The sequence below is a fragment of the Aulonocara sp. 'chitande type north' Nkhata Bay genome, linkage group LG7 (genome assembly GCF_057382095.1).
Source record: "Aulonocara sp. 'chitande type north' Nkhata Bay isolate Kocher_YH1m ecotype deep benthic linkage group LG7, A_spYH_male_GT1.1, whole genome shotgun sequence".
NCBI lineage: Eukaryota > Metazoa > Chordata > Actinopteri > Cichliformes > Cichlidae > Aulonocara > Aulonocara sp. 'chitande type north' Nkhata Bay.
This window is the reverse complement of record NC_141350.1, coordinates 65,237,685-65,263,905: the sequence shown is the minus strand read 5'-3', so window position 1 is coordinate 65,263,905 and position 26,221 is coordinate 65,237,685. Positions and strand designations below refer to the sequence as shown.

Sequence of the window (26,221 nt, the reverse complement as noted above, 5' to 3'; positions counted from 1 at the left end):
CTAATAATTCTGCACTCCCTGTACAGTTTCATGGATGCTGTATTTTAGCATTTTTTTTTCCATCCTCTAGTCTTAGTCCAGGGATAGGGAACATTAGTCCTCGAGAGCCAGTGTCCTGCAGGTTTTAGATCTCACCCTGGGTCACCACACCTGAATCAAATGATTAGTTCATTACCAGACCTCTGGAGAACTTCAAGACATGTTGAGGAGCTAATTTAGCCATTTAAATGAGCTGTGTTGGATCAAGGACACATATAAAACCTGCAGGACACCGGCTCTCGAGGCCTGGAGTTGCCTACCCCTGTCTTAGTCTGTAGATATTCAGCCTCTGAGAGTAAAGAGAAATCCAGCATGCAAAGGGACGAAGCAAATATTTCTCTAACTCAGTCTTCAAAGGAAAATGGTTTATTCACTCAGCACATGATGAGCATCCTCGGCCAGTAGCTATCTGTCCTCCTCATGCTTTTCCTTCTCTGTCTCCTCTTCAGCCTAAAACCTCTTGATATAGAATTTATGAAAAGGCTCCATGATAAAGTCAATGTCATACCTCTCATCGCAAAGGCTGACACACTGACGCCTGAGGAGTGCCATCTTTTTAAAAAACAGGTATTTCTGCACATTTGTGTCACATTAAAGGTGCTAACTAAGGCATACTGAGAAACTGAGCTGTTGCATATGTGCCATCATCTTTACTTTCTACAAGCCGCACATACAGTGGCATGCACACATTTGGGCCTCCTTCCATTCAGTAATGTTAAACTAAGCAACATTGTGTATCGTACACCCAATACAAGTGAAGCTAATGTGATATCTTAGCTCTGTGTATGCAGATCTGTTGGTAACTGATCACTTTCTCTCTTCAGATTATGAAAGAGATTCAAGAGCACAAGATTAAAATATACGAGTTTCCAGATGTAGACGAGGATGAGGACAATAAGCTGGTCCGGAAGATCAAGGTAATGAAGGATGCAGTTCTTTTCAAGCTTGACTCAGGGTTTTCCGATTGATCTCCGCAGGGACAACCAAAGATCGGTGTGTCCTTTGTTCAAGGTCCACATATAGCTGCTGCTATCTCACTTATAAGGCTGATTGAATAACTGCTCATCAGATTTAAAGACAGACTGATGAACTTTGGTGACTGTCATGCGCATAACTCCCTGACGCAGTCACTGTTGTCATGCATATATGAATATACAGAAAAGGTAAATAAGAAGTGAGATTTCTGGTACCGGATGCTTCCTGGTTTCCATTTGTCATCCAAAAACTGTTGTGTTTGAGCAGACTTTTGTTTCTAAGCGTCAAATGGTCCATGTGGAAAGCAAATCGACAAAAGAGTTTGCTAAAATGCAATTTTGACACCAACAGTTTGTCTGGAAACAGTTTGGCTTTATATTTGCATTATAAACCTTTGCCAGCAAGTCTGGAAACACTGACCATTGCCTCCAGACAAATTCTGACACATCAGCAGATGATAGCTAGCCGGTTCCTGCATTGGCTTTTAGATTTTCATTACAGTTTTGAGATACGTTAGCTGACTTTTGGGAAAACGTGTCAACAGAAAATGCATATTAATTATGTAAATGTTAGAAAATAGGTCCTTATGGTTTTGCTGATCATTTCTCCACTTTTGACTGATGACTTTGACAAAATGAGATGATATAATGATCACAGTGAAAAAGAATGAAAACTTGACAGAAGTATGAATGTGATGAAGGTGACCACTAAAGCTTCAGTGAGTGTTGATGCTTGCTGTTCGGCGGGAAACGCACCTGACTCGTTACAACAGTTAGATGTGAAGTCACACCAGCTTTAAAGCTAAATTTCACTTATATTCCTTTATGGCAAATTTATTCTCTTTATTTGTAGTAGGGCTGGGCGATATGGCCTAAAATCCATATCGCGATATAATTTGAAGCATGTGCGGTAACGATATATATTGCGATATATTCTTTGCTTCTGTATAACGTATTTTCCACACTATAAGGCACACTTAAAATCCTTTAATTTTCTCAAAAATCAAGAGTGTGCCTTATGTATGAATTCTGGTTGTGCTTACTGACCTCAAACCATTTTGGCGTGCAGAAATCTGTTTAAATAATGTTTTGATGGATTGTCACAGTATTACGGCTGCCGTAGTGAGGAACTTCGCGGAGTAATCTGGGTCCAAAACTCCGTCTTCTTCAGGTCCCAAAGTCAAACGAACACTAAGAGTTAAAAACGGTCTAAATTCTTTCATCTTTAATAAAATCATCAGCGTTGCTGCTTTAGCAGGTGTAACAATTAAGTTTAACATCCATGCATCCATGAAAAGAAGTTATTCAATTTAACGGAGTTAGAAGTTAACAGGAAGTTAGCTCGCTAGTTTCCACCTAAACATGACATGCCATGTTCTGATTGAGAGATTTTTGAAACTAATTCTAACTGCTACCACTTCCAACATAAATGAAGACAGAAAACTAAACAGCAGTGACGTTTGTAGGGTTACTGAAGTTAGACTACCTGGTGTATATAATGTTGTGCTACGTGATTGCTAGCGACACAGCTATGTTAGCATAACATTAGGACAGTGAAGCTAGAGGATGGAGGATGTTCAAAGAGAAGATATAAAACAAAGTTCTAAGCTAATCGACCTTAGTGTTCTCCTTTTTAAAAATAAGAATCGATAAGAGAATCAATAATGAATCGAATCGTTAAAAAGAATCGAAAATGGAATCTGAATCGTGAAAATCTTATCAATACCCATCCCTACCCGGCACATCGTTTTCAAACCCCCCACGGTCTTTTTGCTACTCGGGTTAAACAAACCCCAGCAGCTGTCTATTGTATTAAGACATACATGTACACTATTTTTATTAATAGAGATTTCGCTACTGAGGTTAAACATGATATATAAGTCACTTAGATCACTTCTAAATGTTAATGTTTGGTTTATTTCAGTGTTTTATTTGTTCCTGAGTAAATTGGTTTGGCTGTGATTAAAGTTAAGCTTCATAACATATTAATCACAGTTAAATTAAGAGGGGACGGCAGTAAAAACTCCGGACCTGTGACATCATCAAGTACGCTGGTGTTCCAATTGTACAAATCGCGAGTCCGTGCTCGCGTTCTCGGCAAGTCCGTACTCCCGTGCGGTCTCGGCAAGTCCGGTCTCGCCGAGAACGCAAGTACGTACTTGCCTACTTAGAATTGAGAAAGGGCCCTGAACTAAAACAATGCTCAACTTGTTTGTTCTCCAGGAAAAAATGCCGCTGGCAGTGGTTGGCAGCAATGTCGTTATTGAAGTGAACGGCAAGAAGGTCAGAGGTCGTCAGTACCCATGGGGTGTGGCAGAAGGTAGGTTGACTCAGATCCTGTGCTGGAAAGCAAGTTTTCATTCCGTAGCCAAACCGGAAATCTGTAAAATGACCTAGAAAACAAATGTAGGCCCTTGAAACCTTTTATGATTTGCAGCAATGACGATTATTTTCATCTCTCATCTGGTTTTAAGAGTTGCTGTATGTCACTGCACTTTGGTCAGACAATGACTGATGTGAGAAAGAAGGCTGGAGCATGGTGTTTGAAGGTTGATGGTGTTTGAGAGCGTCCAGCAATAACAGTGTTCTCTATTTTTGGAATGGATGAAGCATGATATTTCTGAGTGTGGAACACGGTGCATGTTCTCCACAACAACCCCCTGTACCTACTCAGTGTGTTAACTACCAGCTAACACAACGACTTGTCAAAATGTAAACAAGGAAATCTGTTCATAAATGATCAAATGCAACCCATAAAAGACAAAATATCACGTTGTGTAATGTGAAAATTTCTTAGAGAGGTCTTTCTTAAAAGCCTTTGCCTTTCTAAGAACTTTGCTAATCACTAAAGCTCTTGTTTCCACCTCCTGCAAACTATAAATAAAAGAATAGTACCTTTTGTGAGCTGAAAGGAACCCTGTGGCATTGATCAAACTGACACACAAACAAGATCCCTCCCAACCCAGTTAGAGTAGACTTGAGACCTAGTCAGGTTTGGGTCTTTTGTACCTGAGTATCAACTGGAATCTTCAAGACTCAGACTTAACCTCTAGGACCAACTTCATCCACTAAGTTGGGGGCCATTGAGTAGCCAAAACGCCTCCAATAAGATGAGACCTGTTTGTCAACAGCAGTATCAACTAGCTCTAATGAAGATTTTTCACCATTCATAGAAGACATTATATCATCAATTAACCTACCAATGGGAAGTGCCTGGGAGATCAGCAAAAAGTGTGTTCACTGCCAACCCTTGGACCTTGCTCAAACCACGGCTTTGCTTCATCAGACACAACAACAAGTCCACATATAGCCACATTCTGACCACACGTTGCTCTGGAGTCTAAGAACTTTTTCTACTTGTTTTTCCACCAGAGGAACCAGTTTGTTGTTTTTTTTCCCCACTAGAGTCTAATTGTTCTTAGAGTTGTACTTTCCAAAACCCTAGGGATAAAACTGGGACTTTTATATTCTCTGTCATTGCAAACAACTCCTGTAGATTGAACGGCAATGAAGTCCAGGTCCTGTTAAGCATTTATGTAGAAGTGAAGGTTTGGGCTGTCTTTAATACATCAATTATAATTTGGTTTTGCAGGGTTTTAAACTCTGATTAATACATTGTTAATACAAGACTTTGTACACTACCCCCAGAACTGCATATACATGAAGTCACACATACTGCCAGGACTGTGTGAATGTACTTGAATCTGTTGGGATCCCAATTACATTTTGACAAGTAAAAGGTTATCTGGTTGGTTGTTTCTACATTCTTACCTTGTACACCTACCTCTCCTCCCTTCAGTACACACACAAAACCACAACTCCTTTTGCTAGTGTTAGACCCCATAGGGATTCTGGAAAAGGAGGAATAGGTGTAATTTGGGGTGTCACCGATAGCCACAATGAACTCTTCTTGCTCTTACTGGCTTGTTCACTTTGATTTGTGTTCTGGAAGGTAATTTGCTGTACATATATCTTTCTCACTATATATATTTATATATAAAGTAATATACAGTTTTATTCTCTGTGGTTGACCGTTTATCAGTCTTTCACTATTTCATTCTTTTCTCTCTTTTTTTCTTTTCTTTTTTTTTTTCTTTGTCTATTCTGTTCCATGACTGACAGAGGGCATTTTTGGTAAACAAAGCCATCTTTCACTTTATTTCAGCCTCATTTTTCTCCCCCACTCTTCCTTCCCTAAAGTATATCCCCTCCTCCCTCCTGCCAGTATCTGCCCATTCCTCCTTTCCTTCCACTTTTCTGTTGCTGTGCTCTCTCATCATTAGGCTGATGGTCAAACCAATTCTCTAATCAGACTTGGGCTTTCTTAATATCTTCCAAACACTCACCTTATTTTGAAAGCACAAAAAGAAATGTTGACAATTATTTTGAAACACCCACCAAACACATTCATGTGTTCCTGGTAGACTCTCGCCCCTACGCTCTTTGTTAATACTTAGTCTGAATTAGCCTCTAGAAAAAGCAACCTGGTTCTTGATAGAAACTTAGAGATACCCACTTAAAGAATCTGTAAGACATTCATATCAGACCCTACAGTGAGCCAGTTATATGAACTAACACATTTACAGTTTTAGGGTTTTTTGGTATTTGGAACCCCCCAAAAATCTGAGAACATTGTCGAGGAAAGAATTAAAACTAAATATCTCACTCACTCACTCACTCACTCACCTTATCATTCAACAGATCAGGAATGTTTCTAATGTTAACTTCAGGGCAGTGTAATGAAGGAGAAAGATGACACCAACAGTGCTTGTTTCACTCAAACATTTTGAGTGGGAAATCTACAAGAGGGTTATACAAGCACCTGCAATCTAGAATGTCCACTAGCAAAATAATGGCCAGCAAGCAGATTGCTTTAAACACAAAATAATTGAGACCGGGGGCATCAAATATAAGGCTTGGGGGCCAGAATCAGCCTGGCAAAGACTCCATTCCCACCAATTGGATGGCTTTGGAAAATGTAAAGAAAGACTTAAATGTTGGACGTATCTGCATTTTCACAAGTCTTGCACCTTTTTCTATTGATAACAGTCTCCCCAATGGCCACTAACAAAACACAGAAACTGGAGTTTCATTGGTCCGGTCAACAGAAGCCCAAAGTTGGCTGCATGTGGCCCACAATGTAAAATGATTTTGAAATTCTTGATCCAGACTGACTTAAGTCAGATGAGCAAGGCTACATAAGCCTTATTATGTCACTTTGAGTGTTCATAATCATGCTGTATGCTAGTTATTAACATGGGGCAAGAGGTCTAGTGATCTACCAGGGAGTCGCATGACTGATTATTTATGTTATCTGATCTCAGAATTTGAAATCCAACTTTAAAAATGGAACATAATTTAAATTAATTACTACTTAAATCATTGTGATATTTTTGACTATATATTGTATCCATTAATCAGTTGTTGTTGCCCCAACATAATTACTAAAATCTGGGAACAGTGTGACATTTAGCAAGTTAAGAAACACAAACGGTGAGATGATTGGGCTCATTTTGAAAAGATTATGCTTACCCAGGTTCTCTAAACCACTTTATTTGCAATCAGGCTCAAATAAGTATACCTGACTTTAAAATATGCTGAACCAAAGTCGGGTATGCACTATGAAGGCAAAAGATGACCTGCTTAAAGGATGCACAACAAGGTCTTTGGTCGTGGCTCAGAAGTGATAGTCCTGCATTGTGCGATGTGATGGCCTTGGGCCCTTGGCCTAGCAAATCCGACAGTGTTTAATTTTTAAGATTGCCATATCACAGTTTGGCTGCTGGCATAACCTATTTACATCCATAACAAAGAAGCATTAAATGAGATGCTAATTAGTAAGACTGTTGTGGGGAAAACATAACCAACCCAGACAGAACAGATGGAGCAACACGTGCAAAACCAAATGTCTGGGATGCCAACTTTAGTTGAGTTGGCAGACGTTTTCGGTTTTCTGCACCCTCCAGCCGTCGTGGCCTGGCAGCATGGGGCTGCAGTGCTTAGCACTGTCACTTCACAGCAAAAATGTCCTGGATTCAAATCCACCAGCTGGCTGAGGCCTTCCTGTATAGTTTGCATGTTCTCCTCATGCCTTAATGGGGTCTGTGTGAGTGCCTCAGCTTCCTCGCATAGTCCAGAGACAGCATAAATCACCTTTGGGTGTGACTTTAAGTATGAATGCTTGTCTGTCTCTGTGTATTAGCCTGCGACAGACTGGCAACTTCTCCAATATGTACCCCCTCTCTCACCCTATGAAATCTGAGATGGACTCCAGTCCAAGTGTAATCCTGAACTGGAAAAGTGGCGGAAAATGGATGAATGGCATCAAAGCCTATGATTTACTAGGTATTATAATTGTATAGGCTACATAATTGACACTCTAGTGAACCTAGGTCTGGTGGACCTATACTGCACAGTTTGGTTTGCAATAAACTTACAGATTTCTGAAATCTCAAACCCTGAGCCTTTAAAAAATGTGAAGATATGATTAAGGTCTGGTTCCAAATGAATTCTGAAACCAAGCAGACAAAGTCCAGGACTTTCTGCTGTGGTAAAGGTGTGAATTCTAAACCGAAACTATGGTTAAGTATTGGAGTCAGCTTCCTTGGAACTGTTAAGGTTATCTTATCGTCAATTAATGTCAGTGTAAATCGTGTGGTAACCAGCAATGGTAACACACAGATTCATTCCAAAGCAGCTTCAGCTCCATGCTAAGGACATTGTTCATTAAGTCAATGAAAAGCATTTTTAGGTTCAGTATAATGCAAACAGGGCATTTTTCTTTCTCCCTGTATGAGACAAGTTCTCATACAAGCTAAACGTTATATTGAAAACACTCTGCTAGAAGTAAATGTTAGAAACCACAGGTTTAAAGCTCATATGACTGACTGCTTGTGTTTCTTATGACACCAAGTTCCTTTTTTTAAAGATACTCATATGTTCCCAGATCCCACTCTACTCTAAATATTGACCAGTCTATTGGTCAAAGTAACCACAACCTACTTTATGATGCATTTAAAGATATTTCCTCTCAATTTCCTTTCAAATCTACCAGCAGATGTAAAGCTTTGTCCCAGGTCTGATGCTGTGAATAATCATGGAGAAAACTAGAGGCTGTTTGGTGCTGAAGCTCCAGCTGTAATCGAAACATCACTCTAACACTGTGGTTTCCGTCTTTGCTCCGATGGTGTCAAACAAACTGCTGAGTCTTCACCACAAGGTTCCTTTCACTAAGAGATGAAATGGCTGGTGTGGGCTGAGGATTGTCTGCAGGCCTTATTGTATCATCGGAACAAGGACTGGGAGCCACCATTATAACACATTGCTTATAGGTTCATGAGCAGATAATAGAGAGTTAGAAATTTGCAGAAGGGCATGTAGCAGCTTATTTAAGTCATTAAGGTAACATGTGGCTTGGTATCATGAACTCTCACTCATTAGCGTACTTGGAATTTTAATCTAAGGCTGTGAACGTGTTTGCACACACACTTAATGCATGTTGGAGATTAAAGGTTGTTTGCTCTTGTTTCATTAAGCCAATGCAGTTCATCATCATGGCCTAAATAAACATTCCAATTAGACAGAGCACTCAGGCTCAAAATACCTGATGCACTGTTAACATCCATCATATTCTGATTGACTAATAAAGAACAAAAATCACACGAATTATCATAAAAATCTACAATATGCATCAGGTGTTTTCTGCCATTCATCAATAATAAAACGAATCAATTGCAATTGTTTTATTTTTTTCCTATGACCTTTGATCCCACGTAGCTCCTCTACTTGTCCCCTCTCTGAGACTTTCGCCCCCAACTGGTCATGCAGAGAACTTCATATAACACCCTGCTCCTTTCAACCGCCACACTCCCTCTACAAGCCCTGCGCTCTTTAGCCAGTCAGCTTGGACACATGCAGGTTTTGGTGTTGATCAGGGCCAAATCTGGGCTGAATCTGGGCCAAAAAGCAGGCCTGTTATGGGCCAAGTGTGAGCCGTAAACCCAGCTGCTCCAGACCCAGATTTAGCCCCCTGCTGGGCGCAGACAGTAACTGAAAAACCGTACCCCTCCCCTCCGTCAGAGCTCCCTCCTCTAGAAGAGACAGGAGGTCAATGGCTGGCTTGGGAGGCCAAGAGGCGGGACTGCTTAAGTTTCATCAATGGTAAGGTGTCCTCCTTGTTCACTCCCCTGATGATGATTGACTGCGAAGTGGGGTGAAGGCGAGCCAATAAAGGAGCAGCACGTTTGATGAAGAGGAGGCTTGGAGATCTACCATATACATCTTCAGCAGCAGTTTATCTGCAGTTCTTTTCCAGAATCCCATCTGACCTCGTAACCTTGTCTTTTGTTGTTGAGCTGAAACTCACAGTCATCTAACTGTACCATGTCGAAATGACATCACTTATGTTTGCTGTTTTTGACCAGGAGCTGTAGTTTGTTCTAGCTGCGTGGTGTCTCTGGGTCCGTTTGTAAAAGGCTGTGGTCAGATAGGAGGCAGACTAAATGTGAAGATGCCTGTTCGTAGTGATGTACCCACAGAGAGTTAACACTAAATCCTGCATATTTGGCGTCTTTCAGATTATTTCTTTGGTTTGCAGGATTACTCTTGCAGTTCGCTCTCATAGCCCATCTCACTTCCAGCCGCAGCAGCAGAGATGAAGCTTTGAGTGCTGATGATTTGCTAATCACTTAGATGTAAGACTTTAGGGTTAAACAGAGTGTCTGTGTCTCAGATAAAGCCCACTACAGGTCCCAGGATGGTGGGCTCATAACGTTCAGAGGTTTCTCCACACTTTCCATCCTCCATGCTTGCCGTCTTCAGTACGGAGCAGAAAGGGACAAAGTAGCAGTCAGTACGAGGCGGTAGCACCTACCCACTGCTAGGTAGTTAATAGTGGGAAAAAATGTAAAAGCAAAATTTTCAGGCATTAAATTTGCAATACAGAGTATGTGATGTGGAAGTATCTGTAGTTGGAGCATCTACATCCTATGTGATCATGGCCTGATATCTTCCCACCCTTTGTTTTTTGTTTTGTTTTGTTTTTTTAAATCAGTCTGCCACTTCTACTGATACTTTACCACACCTTTATTTCTCCCCCTTTTAAACCGAGTACGCCTGAAAAATGCCTCGCTGTCCGTGTACCCCTCCCTCTGTAACCGCTGGGTGAATGAACTTTACAACATGTTGCATCTGTTTGTGTGTATTTGTATTAATAGTTTTAATCTTTTTTTCACTGTATCACTGTACTGAATATGTTTGATATAATAACACACTTAATTTGATGACATTCTGCTGGGACTGCTTCTGTATCATCATATCAGGGTGACAGCTGATTACTCAGTTACTCAGCAGTTAGACAGCCATGGAGTGTAAAAATATGTAGATAATGATGCTTGAGATTCATTTCTAGCTTAAGACATAGTGATAATTACTGTGATTGTTACAGTGAGAACTCTTCATTTGTAATGATTCTGATCTTTGTCTCTCTCTCCCTCTGTTTTCCTCTCACTTCCTGTGTGTTTCAGTCGAGAATGGGGAACACTGCGACTTCACTGTGCTGCGCAACATGCTGATCAGGTGCACAATTTACTCCCCAGATTCACTTTGACAAATGCAATGTTATATAGAGTTTGTAAGATCCACAGTGGCCACTAGAAGCCAGAATTATCCTCTGACTCTACTTTAGACTGGATATAGACTGGATCAGCTGTGTGGATGTAGCAACTGTTTAAATATCTTTCTGCAGCTCCTCCTGGTGTGTGAATGAAGAGATCTGCAGTTTGTGTAAATTTGAAACTTATTCGGTGATCTAATTTTTCATTACACCTTAACCAGAGTATGTACATGTCAAATTTAAAGCCATTTAAAATAAAAAAAAATTTTACAGCCAGGTGCTGGTACTCAAATGCACTTAATTAAGTCATCAGCAAGTGTGAGCACCTCTATAAAAGCAGAAGTTTTGGTAGGTTGCTGGTCTTGAGAATTCGCGTGTACTGAATAATGCCACAGTCTTCTCGCGAGTCGACGTCCCAGCAAATTCAGCCCAAGCTCAGACTGTGCAATACTCAGAGAAACTAGAGAAACAGGAGTGCTATCTCAATATACAGGCCTCAGTTAGAAAGTTAAACATTAAAGTTCATTACAGTACAATTGGGGAAAAGACCGAACAAGTACGATTTGTGTCTAAGGGTTGTCAGGAGACAACCTTTTTGCTCTCGAAAGAGCGTGGCAGTACGGCTTAGACTTCTGTATAATTCACAGCGACACCTTTAGCAAAAACCAAACGGTGTGTCGGCCCAAACGCCTCATACAACCGTCAGCACGGTGGTGGAGGGCTGATGATTTGGGCTTCATCGAGTTGTCGATGATTTGTATACCAAAGTGTTCCAGAGTCTGCCTGACAGCTGAAGCTTGGCCTAAATTGAGTCATATATCAGGAAATGATCCCAAGTACAGCAGCAAATCTACAACAGAATGCTATAGTGGTTCAAAGCACAGGATGATATAGTCCTGTGAAAAAGTTTTTTCAGTTTGATCTCTTTATATTTAAGACGTCTCTTCTTCTTTTCTCCCCCTTCCATAGGACCCATATGCAGGATCTGAAGGACGTCACCAACAATGTCCACTACGAGAACTACCGCAGTAAGAAACTTGCTGCTGTCACGTGTAATGGTGTGGACACCTCCAAGACCAAGGGACAGCTCACCAAGTAAGGCCCAGCCAGAAATAGACCATCAGTCTGTAAGGGCCAGTGTTGGGACTAACGCTTTATTAAGTAACGCGTTACAGTAACTACGTTATTATTGTGGTAACGAGCACGGTAACTAGTTATTATGCCAAAATCAGGAACACGTTGTTACTGGGATTTAGATTGGTGGCTATCGCAGAGCTTCCACAGATTCAGTAACATTAGCAAGTGGAGGAGAGACCCGAGTGTCAGGTGAACTGAACTTCAGGTAAAAAGTTATGACCTGCAGTCTATATGGGTCAGATATAGGTGGAGTTTATTTTCGTTATGCTGACTTTTTCGTACTGCGTACTAGCTACCATGACGGAGTTTCTATACAGCTGTTCATCAGAGCTGAACAGGTGATTGAGAAACAGGTTTACCTTTTAGGTGACATGAATGAGTTGAAGGGAAGTTATGAACTGTTTCTGAGAGACAAATAACACCAGGATCCTTTTTCATGTAGCTGACAGCTGGTAACTGTGCAGGGGCGGGTCTAGCAAAGTGTTGCCAGGGGGGCATGTAGGGCATTAACAGGGAGAGGGGGGCACAAAGAAATGCTTTTCTTTCTTATTCTCATTTAAAATATCTAGCTTTTAAAAAATAATTATCTGAGTCTTACAACAAATGATTGATAGATTGATACATATATACCATCAGAACAGTGAACATCACTGTCACAACAGCGTTTATTTTCATTCAAAGGCTTTATGATTTTTACTATAATGGTGGGCCAGTCTCTAGTCAAAATGCCCAGGCTGATTTGCCTCGTGGAAATATGCACATTATCTTTTCCTTGCTATTGGTAGGTGGCACAGTGCACTTGTGGCAAGTAAGCAAGCTAGAAGACTGGCAAAGTTATGGAAGCAACACATTAACAAGAGAATTCTGAGTAAAACCAAAGTTACTTTCCCTAGTAACTAGTTACTCTGAAAGTAACGAGTAACTTGAATTAACGGAGTTACTTTTGATAGAAGTAACTAGTAATGTTACTAATTTAAAGTAACTTACCCAACACTGGTAAGGGCACAGAGCAAACTGCTACAGATGTGGAAGCAGCTGTTGTCACAGTAATTCTGTATATGATAGGAACAGAAAGAAAGTATATCTTTACCTTTTCTCATTATTACTCCAGCATAAAAAGAGTCTCAGGCTAACAACTCAAGAGAAACTAAATTGGCTTCATTTGTCTTTGCTCTTTGTTTCATAAAAATTCATTAGTCATGCACAGAAGTGCAGCAGCTTCTCTGCGAGTGGAGGAGTTTACCGCTCTAAGGGCTGAGGAACAACATTAAACAACATCAAGCCTCTAACCTCTTTCTGTTTCTGCAGGAGTCCCCTAGCTCAGATGGAGGAGGAGCGCAGGGAGCATGTGATGAAAATGAAGAAGATGGAGGCAGAAATGGAACAGGTGTTTGAGATGAAGGTTAAGGAGAAGAAGCAGAAACTGAAGGACTCAGAGGCTGAGGTTAGTTTGAGAAACCATGTACACATAACTACATAATTGTAATATTATTATTATTATTATTATTATTATTATTATTATTACTTGTATTCTTAAAACTTTCTAGTAGGTTTATATTTTTATTTATAACATGACCAATTAGCATTCTTGATTGTGATTAGCTGACCGTTGTGAATTGTTATTACCTGGGTGTTTACTACACTAGTGCTGAGAGCTCCGTGCTCTGCAGCTCACTTGGATCTTTTACTTGAGCCTCCTGTGACAGCTGTGATCGACTCTTTCCATCCTGGAGCTTTAGAAGCTACCGTCGCTCATTTTCCTTTCCCGTCTCTGTCAAATGTTTCGACCTTCAGCTGGAGCGACGCCACGAACAGATGAAGAGGAACCTGGAGGCGCAGTACAAAGAGCTGGAGGAGAAGAGGCGAGTGTTTGAGGAGGAGAAGGCCAACTGGGAGGCTCAGCAGAGAATCCTCGAGCAGCAGAAGCTGGACGCATCCAAGTGAGTAACACTCACATCTGACCCGACACCGTCACCGAAGGTTAACGCTCTGAGCCACGTCTTTTTAGTCCAGCGATCACAGATCATGTGTGTGAATGTGTGTGTGAATGGGTGGATGACAGGTTGTGTAAAGCGCTTTGGGGTCCTTAGAGACTAGAAAAGCGCTATACAAATACAGGCCATTTACCATGTGGTCTGGTCTTGCAACATTACAGATTGTGTATTTGATTATTGAACCACACTTGAAATCTTGCTTATTTAATTTATGGATTCTTACTCGAAAAAAGCAGCACTTGAACTTTAAAGCTCAAGTTTTTTAGTTCAGTGTTATATAAAAGTATTGAGGCTTAATTTTTTTTAATGCTGGACACAGACAAATTCATTAGAACAAATGTGGAGTTAGTTTTACTAGTTTTAGGCCTCTTCATTATTCAGACATTTAAAATAAAAATCAAACAAAATGGAAAATGGAGAGAAATAATAATTAAATATGGCATATATCCACATTTCACTAATAAAGTCTGAAGCTTGCGTTTTTGTTTCTGTTGACTTGATCTCGTGTTCTCATTCTCTGCTCACAGGACGATGGAGAAGAACAAGAAGAAAGGAAAGATCTTCTGAAGAGAGACGCGACTGCTCGCTCCAAACTTGTTTCCTTTGATCCTGTCTGAAGTTCACATTGTAACGTGGTCCTCAGAACACACAACAGAACATAACACATGGCATAACAACTCTCTGTGGAAGCCATTTACACACACACATATATATGTACACACACACACACACACACACACACACACACACACAAAACAGCTCACACGCTCGTCTCTCTGCAGGGTTTTACTGTATCTCTTTAAACCTGTCTGTTTCCATGGGGAATGCATGTGTTTGTGAAATTCTATTTTCCTATATTTCCTGACAAGGAGAAGTTTGAGTTCCTCTGAGTTTTCAGTGCGGCGTTAACACATGGCAGGGACCATGCATAGCCATCGTTCACAAGTAGTAGTTGTATGTTCGCTAAGTATTCATAGATCTGCAGATATACCAACTCTTTCTTTTACTGTTCTAAAGATTTAACAGGCGTGTGCACACTAAAGCTGTGAGGAGAAGGTAAAGTGTACGTGAGGGAAGGCAACTGAATGATTCTGGGTCTGAGGAGAGAGGTCAGGTGGAGCGGAGGCCCGGTCTCACCGCAAACTGCCAAAAACTAAACTGGTCACGCTAGCATAGCGTTCAAGCTAACATGCTTGACTGCCTGAAAACGTCCCGGCAGCATTTTACTGAAATACTGGCTCGTTCCCGTGTGCCGTTCAATAAAGACAGTGTGAAGGTGAACTGTGATTGTTAGGTACCTGTTAACATTAGTAGCTGTTTGAAATGGAGCGTGATCACAACACATCTCCCATCACTAAATACATGTTTTAAATAATATTTTAGTAAAAGTGCTTCTCAGACTTTTCTCATTAGCAAATTCAGCCCTGCAATAAAATTACTTTGTCCAATTAAAAAAAATCTTAGAATAAAAGTGTAGTTTTTTAGCTTTTAAGTAAAAATAAAACGATGCAGAGTTGGTTTACATTCCAGAGCTCGTTCACGTGTTAGCAATTACATGTTTTAAGTTAAAGAACTTTATCTCGTCAGACACACAAAACAAGCAAAACACATTTTTAACATGAGCAAATGCATCTGAGTAATATAGAAATTACAAATTAAAACGAATCTATTAAAATTTGCCTCCTGTACTTTGAATAGCTTTATTAGTAAATACACTTTTCTCCTGTTCCAAATGCATCTTTTAATACTTCTTGTTTTCTTTTAAGTCACCCAAAAAAAGTCATTTTGAGGTCATTTAGCAGTGTTATTATATATTCAGTGACCTACAAACATAAAGGCCGCTCTCCTTTGTGACAGAAAACTTAAATATCTGTTAACAGCTTCCTAGCAAAAACTACTCTCTATTTTGGACTCTGTACCTTCAAAATTTTAGTGTCCAGGTACAAATACAGAGATTTATTTTGAAAGATTTGCCAGATTTGTGGCTGTCGGTGGACCGGGCCTTCAGATTGGATCGTGCTGCAGGAGTTTCTTTACTAAATGTTTTGTCTGAGGACGTGTTCGGATCTAAAGCTTGCAGTCTGGAGGGGAGGAAGTCATGTGTGTCACAGCAGCCAAGATATCGTCATTGCAGTGTGTGTTAACTATTTTTGAATAAACGACAATATGCAAAAAGCCTGATCGGTGTCTGAAAACTTTACAGGTTACAGTGCTAATAAAGATGTTTTATATTGTAACGTGAGTGATGGATGTTGTCTTAGACCCGAAACCCTGATGTTCACGATTCTGTGACATTTTTCCTTTTGGGTCCAACCACCAAAGGGACGACTCATCAGAAAGCTGAAATCTTCCTTTCACCTTCCTTTTACGAAGACGTTTGCCAAAAACAGCCAAAACTTTGTGTTTGGCTTTATTTTAGATTATTATATATGTATATGTTCCAAACAGCTTGTGCACGCAACAAAACGCCAGCCCTCTGTTAAACAGGTTATATAGATGACATGTTCAGGAGCTTTCCCAGAGTTGTCATGTTTTATTTTCATATGACGATTATATTAATACTCTATATACGGTTGAAGAAAGACTCTTTAATTCCCTTGTAGTTTTCTTAAATGTTTTAGTGTGGCTAGGCGTGGTTTGCGGTGCCGTGCAGGGAGGGTGGACACCTGCACGGCATCCGCAGTCATTCCCCGTCCACTTAAAATCTGTACTGGTTCCTGTGATTGGGGTTCTTGGTATGTTGATCTGGCAGCAGGAGAGCTGCAGCTGTGTCTTTGTAACAGCAACCATGCGTTTGAGAAGTAATAAAATAAAGTATGCTGCAAAGCATGTTCATGTCGTCGGTATTGCCGTGGTCATCTACATTTAGATTACCGTATTTTTCGCACTATAAGGCACACTTAAAATCCTTTAATGTTTAATTTTTATCAAAAATCAACAATGCACCTTATAATCCGGTGAATTCTGGTTGTGCTCACTGACCTCGAGCTGATTTTATGTGGTAGACGGCGCTCAAATATCTGTCAAAATATGTTTTAGTATGACTGTGGTAAGCTAGGAACCCGCACCTTTAATGGATTGTCAGAGCATTACAGCTACCATAATCAGGAGCCTCACGGAGTAATCTGGGTCCTAAACTCCGTCTACTTCAGGTCCCAAAGTCAAACGAACACTGCGAGATCACTGAGAGTTAAAACAGCCTAAATTATTTCATCTTTAATAAATTAATGATCAGCGTTGTTGCTTTACCACGTGTAACAATTAAGTTTAGCATCCAGGCATCCATGAAAACAATTTATTAAATTTACCGTAGTTAGATGTTAGCAGGAACCATGTTCTGACAGAGATTTCTGAGGAAATTAAAACCTACAGCTCTGCTTACACTCCCAACATAAACAAAGAGAGAAAACTAAACAGCAGTGACGTTTGTAGGGTTACTGAAGTTGGACTAGCTGGTATATAATGATGTGCTACGTGATTGCTAGTGAGCTATGTTAGCGTAACATAAACAGTGAAGCTGGAGGATGAACGTTAACTTTTTTCCACTCGATAAGTTAACTTGAGGGTTCCCGATGGTTAGGAATAAATGCAATGGCATGGCAGGATGCTGTAAACAGACCAAACTTCAGTCAGGAGAAGAAGCGCCTTATAATCCGGTGCGCCTTACCGTTCGTCGACAGTTCACCTTTTGGTCCGAAAAATATGGTAGTTTCTCCAACTGCATTTAGAGCAAAAGGGACGAAGCTTATACTTAAGCATATTTCATATTACCATATTGATTTGTTTATGATGGTAATGCTTATATATTGTGTACATACTGGAGGCTGCTCGGTGGCTGTTTTTTCCTCTTTGTTTGTATTTGATTATTCTTTTTTATATATAAATATATGTCTGGAATGAACCACAATTTGTACTTAGAACAGAACTTGGAGCGTAAAACTCGCCCTAGAAACATTTCCATACATCTATATGATCGCATATAAACTGTTTGCATCTTTGCCAATGAGCGCGCCTTCTCAGGGCCCTTCTGTTGAATTCTCTGGTCCTACAAGTTCAAGAAAGTGATGGAATTTTACTTTGAAATGCTTGGGAACGACTCACCCATCCAATAACAACATGTTAGATACTTTTTTCTTCTTATGTTTTGTAATATTTTCTTTATATATATTTACATATACAAACAGTTTTCTGCTTCTCCTCTTTGTTTCCTCATGTGTTCTGTCTCTAACTGTACATGGTTAAAATTAAAGTTGAAAAAGTTATGCTAGAACTCTAATCGTGTGTATGGATTTCTTTTGAAGTATTAATCATAGAGGACCAGTATGTCCCAATACTTTTGTCCATAATAACTAAAGGCAGCCCCTCCCCCCAGCACTGAATAGATAAACAGAAGAGAACGAATGGATGGATTACTACTGAAATTTTTCATTCAACATTATACCCAAGTTATCAAACTGATATTATGATTGTAAACTCAAAAAATTAAATTGGTGCAAAAAATAAAATAAATATCCTGACTTCATTCACATATTTTTCTGTTAATAGAGGAGTTACAGCTTCACTGTGGAGGATAACACATTACTGTGGCAAACAGTGCAGGCTTGGCCAACTCCAGGCTTCAATGGCCAGTGTCCTGCAGGTTTTAAATTTCACCCTGGGTCAGCGCACCTGAATCAAATGATTAGTTCATTAGCAGGCCTCTGGAGAACTTCAAGACATGTTGAGAAGGTAATTTACCCATTTAAATCAGCTGTTTTGGATCAAGGACACATCTAAAACCTGCAGGATACCGGCCCTTCAGGCCTGGGTTTGGACACCACTGCATTAGTTTTTGTATTAAAGAGGCAGTAAAGGAGGAATAGGATGTGCTGAAACGGGGGGGCCGAAGAAAAACCATCTCATTGAGAACTGTCAGATCGGCCCACAATAAATCATGTAGGCATGCAGACTGCTGGTACCACTGATCCATTTATTAAACAGTTGGGTTTACCTGTCTGTATCTCAGAGACAAACAGGTCCCTGGCTGCTCCAGGCTGCATGCCAAAGTTTCCTCGGGAAATATGCTGAACTCACAGTTGCTCTCTGTGTGTTCATCGGTCTGAATGTTAGACGTGCCCACATTTGTGACAGGAAACTTAAAATCTGTTTACACCTTATAGCATGAGCTACTTTTTCCATTTTGGATTTCAAACCTTCAGAGTTAAAGTGTCCAGACAGCTTTCTGCTGCTCATTGCTACAAATTCACTGATAAAAATTCTGAATTGAAAAATTTCCAGACTTGTTTCTTTTTCATATTATAATGATTGTATTAATAATGCTCTATGTACACCTGAAGAAAGACTCTTTAATTCCCTTGTAGTTTTCTTAAATGTTTTAGTTTTTCAGACTGCATTTATAGCAAAGGACACAAAGCTTACGTCTTCATCATATGGCATACTACCTGTATGGATTTGTTTATGATGGTAATCCATATATATTGTGTACATACTGGAGGCTGCTCAGTGACCCGTGGTTAATATTACAGTTGAAAAGTTGTGCTATAAGTCCCAATGTGTGCACTTCTTTTTATACAGTCAGAAAACACATGATATTTTAATAAGTCAAATATTTGCAGCATTTCTGGATGATTTCAGAGTTTTATAGAGCAATAAAAACAAACAGTAAAGCTGCAATCACTTATCAATGACAAGAAAATAAATTGTTTAAAATTTTAATTTCTATTTAAATGTTTGTGTGATGAGTAATCACTATACTTTAGATTGTCTGTGTGTTTTACAGCACACATCCTGTCATTTCAAGCAGATCCAACAAAAACTTGTCAGTTTGTCTTGATGTTCTTCAGTCACTGTTGATCCTTTATTATTACTTAACTTTGATTCATGGTGACTCCCCTCTGTGTTAAGAGAGCTGGGACGCCCAGTTGGCTCTTGAGGTACAGGGGGAATGTACTCTCTCTCTTGTTTCACAAATTGTTCCATTGCCCACTCTGCAGTCTGTTTCACACAGAAAAGCCCTCTGGGTGTCTTGATCCTGTAGAAAAATCAGTATCATTATTTTGCTCTTATTTTTACAGATTTTACTGTTAATAAAAGAGTTACACCTTCAGTGTGGACGATCATAAATGAATTGGCAAACATTAGTGATTGTATCAAAGAGACAGTGAAAGACAAACTTACACAAATGCTGGTGTGGGGCACTGACTGTGAGTTTTCACGATGGAGACGATGTTCGCCTTTGGGATCCGTTTGTCAAAGAAGTGAAAACAGCAAGAGTCAGGAGTAATCATTGCCTTAGCTGTAACAGAAAAACAGGGATTACTCAGTGCTGCATCTGCTTCTAATGACTTCTCCAACATATCAGATATAATTAAGATTAATGCTCATCGGGTAACAAAATACAATTTGTTATATCTTAATGAAAGATACCATTTGAAGGCTCTCATTTTATGTCTTGGAGGCAGATTATTGAGCAAAGACATGAAAGATAGAAATAGATAGAAGATACAAAAACAAATTTAAGGAAAAAAATCTGTCTCAATAAAGGACATGCCGGACATGTGACCACACTTTTTCCGCAAGGATTCAGTCTGACTTTGAAGAGTGATAAAATTACAGGTAAGAACTTCCAGCCCACTTGAGATCAACACTGGTCTTCATGACCATGAACTTATATGAGTTTGATGTCCTCGCTCTGTCTCACTCTGTGTCTGAATGAAGAGAAAGACAGAAATTCAAAAACTGATCTAACACAAGTACAAGAAGCAGACTTACGTGTGGCATCGCTGTGGTAAACGGTGAACAGCACGAGCAGCAGTCCCACTGTCAGGCTGAGAGTCTTCATGCTGACTTCACTGTAGACCTGATGATCCTGATGTTTCAGAAGATGTCTGAATGATCGGTCCGATCACCCTGCTTTAAGTCTCGTTCTCATCTGCATATTGAAACGAATTCTAAGAAAGTGGAAAAATGATCAACAACCCTAAAGGTGGTTAATAGATTGGGGTTTTTCTGTACCATGAGACAACAGGAAGTTTCGGGGACTCAATATATCTGATAAAACGCTCAAACAAACCACTCGGTGTAATATGCACTGTTAATCAATCAATCAATCAAAGCTTTATTCGCCACTTGCAGGTTGCCCTGCAGTGAAATAACATCTCTGTCATTTAAGCAGATCTGAACGATTTGAACAGAAAGCGCTACACAACATGTTGTTGGGAACGGTCACAAAGTGAATTTTTTTCAAAATTAAATTAAGGTAATCCAGTCTAAATTCTTCTTTTTCTTTTTGAAATGGCGTCATATTGCTGACGGTGGAAACCTAATGCGACAGGAGATTCTACTATCAGTAATGAATGAAAAATTAGGAACTGACTGGACTGGTAAAAGCTGACAAGAGTTGACTGACTTAACACCACTATGCAAGGTTAAAAAGAAAAGAACTGGAGCCTTGTGTGAGCTGGTCTGACTGAGATGGTTTTTCTTCTTTAAATGATCCTTTAATCTTAATCTTTTCTGCAGGATCAAACATCCAGAGGGCTTTTCTGTGTGAGAAAGACTAAGGAGTGGGCATCTGATAAACAGGAGAGAGAAAATGAAACCACTGTTGTGATTAACACATGAAAATCTATCGTGACACAGATGAATGAAAGAATGAGTCACTCCATAAAGCTGCAGAAAGTATTTCAGAAGTTTTAACCTCTTCTGCTAGGGTATGTGAACAATAACTGGTGTACCAACACCACAGTTAAAGTCGTCCACTGCTGCCCAGACATAGAGTACATGATAGTTCGGTGTAGACCCTTCTACTTGCCGAGAGAGCTCACAGCGGTCACAATAATAGCAGTTTATGTTCCGCCGCAAGCTAATGCTAAGTCAGCCATGGAGCTACTCCAGCGCTCAATTAATAAACAGCTCATCTTGGACTCTCTGACCATCTCTCTCTGTCCCTGATCCCTGCTTATAAACCTCTAATTCAAAGACAAAAACCATCTGTAAAAACAGTACGAACGTGGACCGCGGTAGCCACCACAGGGGCATCCTTGTTCAGATGCCCGAACCACCTCAACTGGCTCCTTTCGATGTGGAGGAGCAGTGGCTAACCTAATAAAGAGGCCGGGCACAGCCCGAAAAAGGGACATGGGTCCATCTTCCTGCAGGCCCACCACCCGCAGGAGGCACTGTAGCGGTCGGGTGCAATGTGAGTTGGGTGGCGGCCAGGAGCGGAAGTACTCAACTGGTCCCTAAATGCAATTGACACCCCTTTCTCAACGAGAAGTTTGGGCTTGGGTGAGCCTGAGTGCTGAAGATATCTACCTATTCGGAACCATGGTAACAGGGTTCTGGCTGTTCGGAGCTGGCTTGGCCCTGACTTATCGAAGAATTAAGAAAGCAGAACCGGCTGTTCAAACCCCCACAAGGCTGCCCGCTGCGATTGGAACGATGGGAGAGGCGTGAGTTTCTCAAAATGGGCTCATTGAGTCAGCACGGATAAGATCTTGGAGAGGCTACGGCTGCTGTGAATACTCAGAATATGATCTCTGACTGCAGACTGGATACATCTCGGAAGGACTAGCTCAGAATAACATCTCTGGGCGCAAATCGGATGACATCTCGGGGAGGCACACTGCCGTGAGTTCTCAGAATCGGCTCCTTGAGCACAAGAAATGACAACATCACAGAACGCAAGTATGGCGAAGCTCGCGGCTCTCCAACGGGAGATTGAGAGACCAGTGTTGGACTGTAGAACTGCTTTGAAATTCATATGAGCTGTTCGCACTAAAGTAAAAACCACCATCACTTCATGCGGATATCCCTTTGGCGCCACCTGCAGTCTCAAGGCTGGAGCTGAACAACAACACTCTGATAACGACTGTGTTTAGTCTGTTCCTTCCCATTCCATGCAAGGCCACCTGGGTTGGCTGGAAGACTGTTTACTTAGCCTGGCAGGGGAAAGGACACTGTCTCAGCTGAACTCTGGATACACACATACACATACACTGATATGCACACACTGATCCCCCCTCCCTTTCCAAACGCCTTCGATGATTGTGCCCTACCGGGGAAGATGGCAGTCAACTGGACCAGCGCAGATATGCTGCAGGACCGGATGCGCTGTCTACACCGGCTCTCTCGTACCCTTTACCCGCCCCTGTTGCTTGTCTTGTGTTTCTATGGTGTATTGATAGTCATGTGCTTTTGTGCTGAGGTGTTTTTTCTGTTTCTGCCTAGCAGGGCAAATGACACTGTCTCAGCTGAACTCTGGACACGCACACACATACATATACACTGATATGCACACACTCATCCCCCCTCCCTTTCCAAACGCCTTCGACGCTTATTCCCTTCCGATGCTGACGGTGGATCAAGGAGACCAGCACACAGGCTGCAGGCCCGGATGTACTGTCTAAATGGGCTGTCTCTCACCCTTTACCCACCCCTGTTGCTTGTCGTGGGTTTCTTTGGTGTATTAAGAGTTTTTTCATGTGCTATGTGCAGAGGTGTTTTTTTTCTGTTCTCAAACTGATCTCCCTGTTGGAGCTCAGTCTGGGGGGAGTTATTTTTTTCAGGAGGACTGAATAATATGTATTAAAACATTAGTAAATCTGGATATTTGCAGCTTGACTTGATCTGAAAGTCTGCAGTGCAAAGACGTCACCGAACACTGAGCGGTTTGTTTCAGCTTGTTTTATCAGAGGATCAGAGCTGTGGTGAGTTCCTGAATCTTCCTGTTATTGAAGCTTACAAGCACAGTTTGGTCAGTGCTGCAGTTTTCTCACAGTTAAACCTGCAGATAAGAACATACAGAGCTTTAAGCTGTGGGTGATGAGGACAGATCACCTCAGGCATCATCAGATCTACAGTGAAGTAAACATGAAGAGTCTCAGCTTCACAGTGGGACTGCTGCTCAGTGTTTACTCCTGCAATGCTGATTCTAAGTCTGTTAGCCTGCTTCCTGCTCCAGACATGATGAAAATGACACTAAAGATTTTTTTTTAAATAATTTCATTATTGAAATTGCAAATGGCTTCAGATATATTGTCTATATTATCAATATCTTCATTAAACAGCATAAATGTGTGTCTGTGTGTATTACCACATTTATGATAAAAATATTATAAACATAATCGCTACCATCTAAATAAAATCACCCAATATTAGTAACCTCATTAAGTAGACATCGAAATAATCTTTATTTGTGTTAAATAAAAACTGCAGTTTCATATTTTGACAATCTTAATATGATATCGATCAGAAACACCAAAAAAGTGTATTATATATATATAATAATGAATACTTCATTGATGCTCATGGGGAAATTACTCTCTCTGCATTTGACCCATTCACTCAGTGAAGCAGTGGGTAGCCACTAATCTTGCTCAGGGGTACCTCTGGGTAGCCGTTTGGTGGATTCGATCACCCGACCATGCAGCGACTACTCTACCTACTGAGCTATGCCTGCCTGCCCCAACTAAGCCATCCCTAGCTAGGGAAAGCTTAATATTATATATATACAGTGGGGCAGAAAAGTATTTAGTCAGAACCGTGAATTTTGTGTATCGTTGCACCCCTAATATATATATATATATATACACACACACACATATATATATATATATATATATATATGGGTTGCCATTATGGGCAACTTTACACATGTATGTACAGTGGGGCAAAAACGTATTTAGTCAGCCACCGATTGTGCAAGTTCCCCCACCTAAAATGATGACAGAGGTCAGTAATTTGCACCAGAGGTACACTTCAACTGTGAGAGACAGAATGTGAAAAAAAAATCCATGAATGCACATGGTAGGATTTGTAAAGAATTTATTCGTAAATCAGGGTGGAAAATAAGTATTTGGTCACCTCAAACAAGGAAAATCTCTGGCTCTCACAGACCTGTAACGTCTTCTGTAAGAAGCTTTTCTGTCCCCCACTCGTTACCTGTATGAATGGCACCTGTTGGAACTCATCATCTGTATAAAAGACACCTGTCCACAGCCTCAAACAGTCAGACTCCAAACTCCGCCATGGCCAAGACCAAAGAGCTTTCGAAGGACACCAGGAAAAGTATTGTAGACCTGCACCAGACTGGGAAGAGTGAATCTACAATAGGCAAGCAGCTTGGTGTGAAAAAATCAACTGTGGGAGCAATCATCAGAAAATGGAAGACATACAAGACCACTGATAATCTCCCTCGATCTGGGGCTCCACGCAAGATCTCATCCCGTTGGGTCAAAATGATCATGAGAACGGTGAGCAAAGATCCCAGAACCACACGGGGGGACCTGGTGAATGACCTGCAGAGAGCTGGGACCAAAGTAACAAAGGTCACCATCAGTAACACACTACAACGGCAGGGAATCAAATCCCGCAGTGCCAGACGTGTTCCGCTGCTGAAGCCAGTGCATGTCCAGGCCCGTCTGAAGTTTGCCAGAGAGCACATGGATGATACAGCAGAGGATTGGGAGAATGTCATGTGGTCAGATGAAACCAAAGTAGAACTTTTTGGTATAAACTCAACTCGTCGTGTTTGGAGGAAGAAGAATACTGAGTTGCATCCCAAGAACACCACACCTACTGTGAAGCATGGGGGTGGAAACATCATGCTATGGGGCTGTTTTTCTGCCAAGGGGACAGGACGACTGATCCGTGTTAAGGACAGAATGAATGGGGCCATGTATCGTGAGATTTTGAGCCAAAACCTCCTTCCATCAGTGAGAACTTTGAAGATGAAATGAGGCTGGGTCTTCCAACATGACAATGATCCAAAACACACCGCCCGGGCAACAAAGGAGTGGCTCCGTAAGAAGCATTTGAAAGTCCTGGAGTGGCCTAGCCAGTCTCCAGACCTCAACCCCATAGAAAATCTGTGGCGGGAGTTGAAAGTCCGTGTTGCTCGGCGACAGCCCCAAAACATCACTGCTCTCGAGAAGATCTGCATGGAGGAATGGGCCAAAATACCAGCTACTGTGTGTGCAAACCTGGTAAAGACCTATAGTAAACGTTTGACCTCTGTTATTGCCAACAAAGGTTATGTTACAAAGTATTGAGTTGTATTTTTGTTATTGACCAAATACTTATTTTCCACCCTGATTTACGAATAAATTCTTTACAAATCCTACCATGTGAATTCATGGATTTTTTTTTCACATTCTGTCTCTCACAGTTGAAGTGTACCTCTGGTGCAAATTACTGACCTCTGTCATCATTTTAGGTGGGGGAACTTGCACAATCGGTGGCTGACTAAATACGTTTTTGCCCCACTGTACATACATGTGTAAAGTTGCCCATAATGGCAACCCATATATATATATATATATATATATATATATATATATATATATATATTAGGGGTGCAACGATACACAAAATTCACGGTTCGGTTCGGTTCGATACTTTGGTGTCACGGTTCGATATTTTTTCGATACAAAAAAATGTTCATTAATTTGTCATTTATTAAA

General features: G+C 40.8%; 2 protein-coding genes across 5 annotated transcripts in view; one reads left to right on the top strand and one right to left on the bottom strand.

Annotated features, from left to right (window-relative positions):
- The window catches only part of LOC147326655 (septin-7-like), a 67,544-nt gene extending 49,517 nt beyond the window's left edge, over positions 1-18,027 (top strand). For all 3 annotated transcript variants that reach the window (XM_086301994.1, XM_086301993.1, XM_086301995.1), the window contains exons 6-13: positions 489-606; positions 864-956; positions 3,237-3,333; positions 10,538-10,589; positions 11,596-11,721; positions 13,072-13,207; positions 13,558-13,703; positions 14,285-18,027. In XM_086301994.1, the coding sequence (XP_086158120.1) occupies positions 489-606; positions 864-956; positions 3,237-3,333; positions 10,538-10,589; positions 11,596-11,721; positions 13,072-13,207; positions 13,558-13,703; positions 14,285-14,324 (808 nt within the window). In that variant the 3' untranslated portion in view covers positions 14,325-18,027. The remainder of the gene's footprint in view (positions 1-488; positions 607-863; positions 957-3,236; positions 3,334-10,537; positions 10,590-11,595; positions 11,722-13,071; positions 13,208-13,557; positions 13,704-14,284) is intronic.
- Positions 18,028-18,968: 941 nt separating this feature from the next.
- Positions 18,969-26,221, bottom strand: part of LOC147326653 (C-C motif chemokine 4-like) — a 67,427-nt gene continuing 60,174 nt past the window's right edge. Inside the window, exons 1-3 of one of the 2 annotated variants that reach the window (XM_086302646.1) lie at positions 20,529-20,598; positions 19,935-20,052; positions 18,969-19,788 (exon numbers count right to left, since the gene is read on the bottom strand). In XM_086302646.1, the coding sequence (XP_086158772.1) occupies positions 19,548-19,788; positions 19,935-20,052; positions 20,529-20,598 (429 nt within the window). In that variant the 3' untranslated portion in view covers positions 18,969-19,547. Of the gene's footprint in view, positions 19,789-19,934; positions 20,053-20,528; positions 20,599-26,221 lie in introns of those variants that run through there. The other variant, XR_015130627.1, reaches the window with a different exon arrangement.